Source organism: Corvus kubaryi, unplaced genomic scaffold (assembly GCF_017639235.1).
Source record: "Corvus kubaryi isolate FWS band 111438036 unplaced genomic scaffold, C.kubaryi_AGA036_p1.0 37334, whole genome shotgun sequence".
Lineage (NCBI taxonomy): Eukaryota > Metazoa > Chordata > Aves > Passeriformes > Corvidae > Corvus > Corvus kubaryi.
The window spans coordinates 9,568,716-9,576,213 of NW_024581108.1; the positions used below are offsets into that span (position 1 = coordinate 9,568,716).

General features: G+C 40.5%; 1 protein-coding gene across 1 annotated transcript in view; it reads left to right on the forward strand.

Moving 5' to 3' along the window:
• The first annotated feature begins 7,110 nt into the window (after positions 1–7,110).
• DIPK1A (divergent protein kinase domain 1A) overlaps positions 7,111–7,498 on the forward strand; it is a 13,194-nt gene continuing 12,806 nt past the window's right edge. Inside the window, exon 1 of the mRNA XM_042030207.1 lies at positions 7,111–7,379. Coding sequence (XP_041886141.1) covers positions 7,326–7,379 — 54 coding nt within the window. The 5' untranslated portion in view covers positions 7,111–7,325. The remainder of the gene's footprint in view (positions 7,380–7,498) is intronic.

A 7,498-nucleotide genomic window follows, 5' to 3' on the forward strand; every position in this document is an offset into this window, starting at 1 on the left:
AATATTGATGGGTGGGGGCTGGCATGGTGTGTCTGTGATACAGAAATAAAATGAGCAGGGAGGGGGCAGGACAAAAATAACTCCTGTTGCAACTTCAGTGTTGCTGTAAAAGCATGTAGCAGAACTGGTCAATGAGAACTGCAACACCAGACTTGTAGAGCCTTGTCGGAAGTGGGCATAAGCCTAATTTGACAAGATATTTTTTTAGCATGTTGGCATGGCATAGTCAATCTATGACTGTAGTGATACTTACCTCAAAGTTAAATGAAGCATATAGCTAAAAATAATACTGCATATTATATTAGCATAAGCTTTTTTATTTTTTTTTTGTTTTATAGCGTTTTAAACTGTTACTGCTCCAAATTGTCTTTTGTCATTCATTTAGGGGGGAAAAAAAAACACCTTTAGAAATGCTGTAACCTGCTATATATTGTGTTGTCATTCTTTTATTATGTTGTATAGATGGATAAAAAAATCTGTTGTTCAGAAATATGTACTATTACACAGAAAAGAACCCAAAGAATATGTTTTAGACTACTGAATTTATACTGTCTGGGTATTCTTAATAATGTAAGAAAATTTGTGTGTGAAAGCAGTTCCCTACTTTGCTTAAAACAGCGCTTTTCCTTCTAAAAAAAATCAGTCTAAGAATAAAATAGTTTTACTTTATTCTAGCAATTATATTTACAGTGGGAATTCCTGCTACATACTGTAGAAATTTAGATGTTGACAAATTTAAAATAATTCAGTTAATACCTAATGCCTACTGGCATTTTTCGATCAACAATCCCACAGGACTTTCCATAAAGTAGGCTACAGGAATTAATTAATATACAATCAATACATTGCCTACTCTAGGGATCGATAAAGGCATCTGCTCTGTGCCAGGAATGTGCTTGACTGTCTGTTGTTTTGTTTATTTAAAGGGGAGTGAAAACCGTTTTACCTAGAAAAAACCTCAATGATAAATGCTTAAGTAGATTAACTGTACATATATTTATTAAGAGCTTGGAATTTTAGTAATATATATTATTTCTTCATAAGGATAAGCTTTTTAGGAAAGTTCATGTATTACAAATTACCTCAAAATTACCAACTTCAATAAGCTAATACTAAAAATACATTTTAAAAAATGTGGACCTAAAAAATTGATGAACCTTACAATTAGAGGTTTCCTGAAAGGAAATATTTATTTCCTAGAGATTTCTTCTAATCATTACTGCTTTTTCTAGGGTGCTGCCAGAACCCTCTAACAATTCAGTACAAGATTTCTGTATTTCATGTATAGAGGTTTTGAATGAGGACAAAAAAAGTAAGACAAAGTGTTATGTTTTGATTAATTTTTATCTGTCATGAAGACTTTGATAAGGCATGCCACTACACTGTACTAATTCTTGCTTATGAGACCAGATTGCGAGCTTCATTAAAGCCTGTGAACTGAAGCAGATTTACTTTAAGGCCTGACACAATTATTAGTTCAGTTCAAATTCCTACATAACACAACATTTCATTCATTCCGCCCAACAAATCAGTGGGTTGGAGTATATATTATAAGGAGACATCAGTTTTAGGGCAGACTTGAAGTGCTTTTCGTCATATCCCATTTTAAGTAGTTCCTGTTTCTGCCACTTCTTCCAAATGTCAAGCTATTCCTGCATTTCTGAATATGGCAGTCTGCAGTGGCATGCAGAATCAAAATGGAGAACTGATGTGGCTTTTTTCTTTTTCTGTGTTAATTTTGAGTTCAGCAGACAGTTCGCCATTCAGCTACACAAAGAGCTGCATGGCAGAAGTGAGAGAACAGCATGGGAGTAGGTGTAAGTAGTGGAGGATGAGTGAGGAAAGGGCTTCACACAGCAGCTCTGCTATCTGTAGTTGCTCGTCTGCCCATTTTTCTGCTCTATGCCATAGCTGGCAGAAGGCAGGGCAGAGCGAACTCACTAGCTGAGGTTCACAGTCAGGCATTTTAGTGTGAACTGACTTCTCAGGCAATTAAAGCAAATGTGCTCGACTGTGAACTGGAAGAGTTCTGTTGTGGAAATGTCCTCAGACGGAGGGGATGGCAGGACAGCTGGGGGTAGCAATGCATTAAACCATTGCAGCTGTTGCCTCCTTTGCGCTTCAGTCAGAGCTCTCAATGAAATGCACCACATGTTGAAAAATGTTCTACCCTGCTAGGTGACCTGTTCCAATACTATACTTCCTCAGGAGTTAAAAATTAACATCTTCTTTCTGAATTGAATTCTGCTTCTGATTGAAATCTCCTCATCTTGACCTTCTTGTATCAGTATGTACTAGCTTCAGTACTGGAATCCACTACTTAGAACCTAAGAGGATTTTTTAAAGAGCGTGGGCTAGAACATGGGTATTTCCTATCTCACTGAGCTACCTTATGCAGGAAGCAGGAAGGTGGAAGTGTTAATTCAGGGGAAGAAATTTTGGGAAATGGGAGTACAGCATGAAGAAAATGCCAACGAGACTGTTTATGGAAAAGTCTGTAATAGGAATTAAGACTAACATTTCTATTATATAAAGGTTTGTGTTTTTTAACAGATGACTACCACAAGCATAAAAGAACAGAACAAAGAAGTCTTTTACTTCAAGTAGTGTGAACAGAAGTTCAGAGTGGATTATAACTCTATTTTGCCTCTAATTCAAAGAAGGAAACAGCCTGGATAATTAAGTAAAATAACCATGTTGAAAGCTGGGTGCATTTTAAAAATCATTACACAAAAATAAGTTATCTGAAAATGATAAAAGGCTTTCCAAACCAGAAATAAATTAATGCTAGCAAGTGTACTCTGATCATGCATTTTAACATATAACCTCAATTAATCTTGAGTAAAATTCTTGAACCTCGTAACTCCAGCAATTAATAGAGGAAGTAGACTTGAAAGCACAAATGTGTAGAAAGGAAACCTAATTTTATTGGTTGATTGAATCTGAACTGTGTTGTCTTTGTAGACTTTGAAACAACGCAAACATAAATGTGAACTGTTGTTTAGCATTTGCTTACAAGTGACCACCTTTGAATCTTTTCTTCTGAGCACTGTATTTCTGGAGTTTTCTTAGTCCTCTAATGTATACAGGATTGGAACACGTAAAGCTTTCTATTCTGGATTTTTGAAGACCTGTTTAGATAAGTTATGTTATTAAGACCTATGTACTGTAACATTTTCTAGTACATTTTGAATTTTTAAAAATATACCAGAATAGAAAACATTGTGTCTCTCAAAGCAAAGACTTATATGTCAAATTAATCAGTATCTCTGAATGTTTAATAATAGTAGTTGTATCTAATCTCAGTCAAGAGCCAAAAATGAGTCACATATACAATTTATCTGACTGTATTAAAACATGATCTTTTACAAGGGTATGTGTTTAAATAAGATAAATGTTTCAGTGGTTACAAACAGCTGTTTTGCTCTAGTGTAAGTCCAAGCCATTGATGAAAGCAATTGGACTGCCTCTAACCTATCTCAGAGGAAAAAAGAATCAAGATTAGTTTTTAGTTCAGATCATTGATCTAGTTCTTTATACAACAAGAGAAATGTTTGTGCCAACCCAAGGGAGAAGGTAGGCACCAACAGCAAGAGAAGGTGACACCATCTGCTTCAGCAGCAGGGTGGATTTATGTGAGATTAAAGTGACCATGTAAATAGAGCCTTAGAAATGAAACCTGTTGGCTGGAAGAGTCTGTTTCCTCAAACAGATTAATGATTTGTTTATACCAAGTAAGCCACAAGGGAACTCTTAACAGGCTGTGCCAGCTTTCTGGGTAAGAGATGGCTCCACCTACCCATGCAATAGAAGCATTAGCATTCATAAGAATCTGAATAGGAAATGATAGGAAATAATCTATTAGGATAAAGTTAAAATTAACACATTGATTAAGTGAGAGTTCACAGAAATTTGCAAAGAGGAAGGAAACAGTATCTCTCTCTGTAGGGAACATGAGGGAAAGTTTAGATCTAAAGGTTGGATGGGTCCCCAGATCTTCATTCTCATCCACAATGACAGGCCTAAGAAAGTAGAATCTGTATAAAAACAGACTCCTAGACAGGTATCTGAGCAAGTAGATAGCTGAGTAACATGAAAAGAAAGCAACCTCTAAATTTTTCTAGACTTTATTTCAGGAATGCAGGTAATTTTATTTTAAATCAGTGCCATGTTATATATTGTGTAAATACACTTTTTAAACATAGCTACAAACCTGGGCAATGGCAAACACTAGGGCATTACATTCTACTGGTGCTATAATACTTTAAGACTGTGGTAGCTGCTCAGGATCATAGAATATTTCTTAGGCATATCCCAAGAAAAAGAGCATTAGTCTAGGAAGCCATGCTAGGCAGACTGGAAGTTGGTAAAGCTGCTGTGAGAAAGAGAAGTCTTGTGATTATTAACATTCAAAGTCTTGTGATTATAACATAAGTCAGAGGCTCCCTGCATATAACATGATGGTGGGGAAAGTGGGTGAACCCTGAGGATTTCCCATGGAGTCTCTTACAATGGCATTTGAGTTAAATCGGTATGTGGGTGTAGCTGCTTCAAATAACCGAAAGAAGCAAGTCCAACACCGCTGCAGTAAGTTAATGTTTAGCTTTCATTTAACGTTAAAATCTGTATTACTTGCTCAAGTAACAGAGACTTGCCTTCAAAAGAAATTAGATAAAATTATGTTTTAAAGGTGCACATTACACTGACTGTCTTGAAGAATTCAGATTATTCTCTGTAGTTTTTCAGTATTTTCATTTGTCTCATATTTTCATTTCTTATATGTCCAGAATTCCTGGATGCTTCAGTCTTTGCAACCATTTTTTGGTTTTTCTGAGTTATGCTTAATGTGTAATAAGCTCCAAACTGTGATGGAACTGCAGGTGAATGTAAGAAGGTGTTATAAAACCACATTTACCTTTTGACACTGTGAGTGACAAACACTGCACTGTACAACTAGCAGTTGATTTCTATCTTATACAAAAACCCTGCATCCCTAGAGTAACAACATTTAGTATTTTTATAGCTGGATAGGAAACTTAAGAATTAATAGGTAGCAATAAATCAGCATAACTTCTACTGCTTGGACATTAAGATATACCAAAGTTTTGGCATGGGCCTACAAAAACAGATAATGTGTGAACTGCAGAATGGAAACGTGTGAATGGAAAGGCTGTACAGTCAATAATACATCAATATGACTTATGTTCTACCTGTGGGGTTTTTCTGCATCTGCCCCCCAGTTTTTAGAATATTCCTTTGGGTCTGCAGTGGTATCCACAGCCTGTGAATACAAAGTCGGTGCATGTTACATGATTTCTGTTACTGTTCTGGCTTATGTGGTCTAGATTTTCACAGGAGTTGCCTCTATTGAGGCTTAACCAGGGATTTAACAGGTAACTGAAAAAGGCTGAAACAGCCTTATTTTTTAGCATTTAGCATAGCCTGGGCACAAAGAGTACTGGAAGAAGAACTAAACATTTCAGTGCTGGAATAAAGCACCTGCTGATGATGAAGATCTCATGTACTAAGTGAAAATATATCCCCTAAAGAACACATGCCAGGAACTGTTTGGATCTAGATGTAATGGGAATGAAACATTTAGATCCTTGCCAGCCATATGGGACACCAACATTTCACAATTACTCCCAGCCTGTCATTCCAAGAGTTGGCATAGAGCACTGGATGAAGTAAGGGCTTGAGATTATTCAGCAAAATGTTTGCTCTGTGGCCTCCTCTTGTGTTGCTGTTCTGTTGCATGCCCATAACCCAGCTAAACTTGTGCAAACCACTGAGCTGTAGAAGGAGGTGATGCAGAAAGTGCAGCCATCTGGGCCTGCTGAATAGGAAGAGAAGAAAACCCTGTGAGAGTCACTGGCTGTTATTAAAGCCAGGATTGCTTTTACAGGAGTGCCAAATCTTACTAATTAATTTTCAGATTTATACTTCAGGGTGACTCTGGCAGTGATTATATTATTCAAAAAACAGTCACAGACTGTTCTTGAATCTTAAAGCACAGATCTTTAAATTCTGCAGTTTTAATCCTTTGTGAGCTCCTAACATTTGGTTTCCACATACACATCCTAAGAGTAAGCCCTGCCAAAAAGTGGAAGCTTATCCTTACAGTAGTATTTTGTGACCCATCTTCTCATCAAAGCGGCCTTCTTTGGTAAGTGCACCGAACACCCAAAGCTGTAACATGCTATGTTCATCTTGTTTTTATCCCAACACCGTGGCATAATCTTTGCGCCTAAAGTTTCATAGTCAAAAAGCATCAGGACTGGAGGCTCCCAGCTTCTGGCTTTGACTCTGCTAACACACTGCATTAAAAGAAGTCACAATCAAGTCATAAACACAAGAAGGCTGGACAAAAATCAAAATTTGCATAAGAAAGGGTGATTTTACTTGAACCGAACAGTGTTCTCACAAATTACAGTTGGACTGAGGCTTCCCACAGCGCATGAAGGGCTGAGAGATCCTCTGGTGAAGAAGAAATTGGTAACTTTTCCCCACTTTATGGCATTAATGTAGAATCATAGAATGGCTAGGGTTAGAGGGGGCCTTAAAGATCATCTTGTTCCAACCCTCTTGCCACGGGTAGGGACAACTCCCACTAGACCAGGTTGCTCAAAGCCTTGTCCAACCTGGCCTTGAACTAGAGCATCCACAGCTTCTCTGGGTAACCTGTTCAGGTTGTTCTCGCCAACCTCACAGTAAAGACTTTGCTCATGTGTTCATACGGGTCCAGGCAAATGCTTCTTCCTTATTTTGGAGGAACTACTCATTTTTGGGGTCTTGTGGGGGGGGTTTCGGTTGTTGGGGTTTTTTTTAAGACTGTAATGAGCCTGCAGCTGTTTTTAATACCCTAGCCAGTAAATGACAGGAGCCTGTTCGCAATCAACGACACGCGTTATTTATTAACTTACTTCTCCATAATCGTCCCCAGACAGCGCCCCGAGCACTTTCTGGCAGACACGAGGGGAACTCGGGGGTGGCTGTCAGCTCCACGGGCTCCGCGCGGGCCTGGAGCGGGAAAAGGGACTGGGACAGCCCCAGAGGCTCGTGGCGGGCGGGGCTCGCCTCGCCCCCTCAGCCCCGCCTCGCTCCCTCACGGCCGCTGCGTTCGCCCCTTCGAGCAGCGGCGTGAGCGGCGGCTGAGGCGGCAGCCGCCCGCCCTTCCCGCTGACAGCCGCCGTCTCTCGGTGCCCGAGGCAGCTCTTCCCCGCCGAGCCAAGCGGAGCCGGCGGCGCGGCTGCAGCGGCAGGCGGGGGAGCGCTCCTCACCGCTCCGCCTCCGACCGCCGCCCGCTGCGGGGATGTGTGATTGCCATGGCGAAGCGGCTCTTCCCGGGGGCCTGGCTGAGGAAGCCCCACTCCGCGCAGGTAGGCCGGCGAAGGGCCGGTGCCGGCGCCCGTCCCTCCCCGCAAAGTTCCCTCCGGAGCGGGCGCCCCCCGCAGGGCTCTCGCCGCTTCCCCCGGCCCGGCGCGGCCGCCGTTCCCCT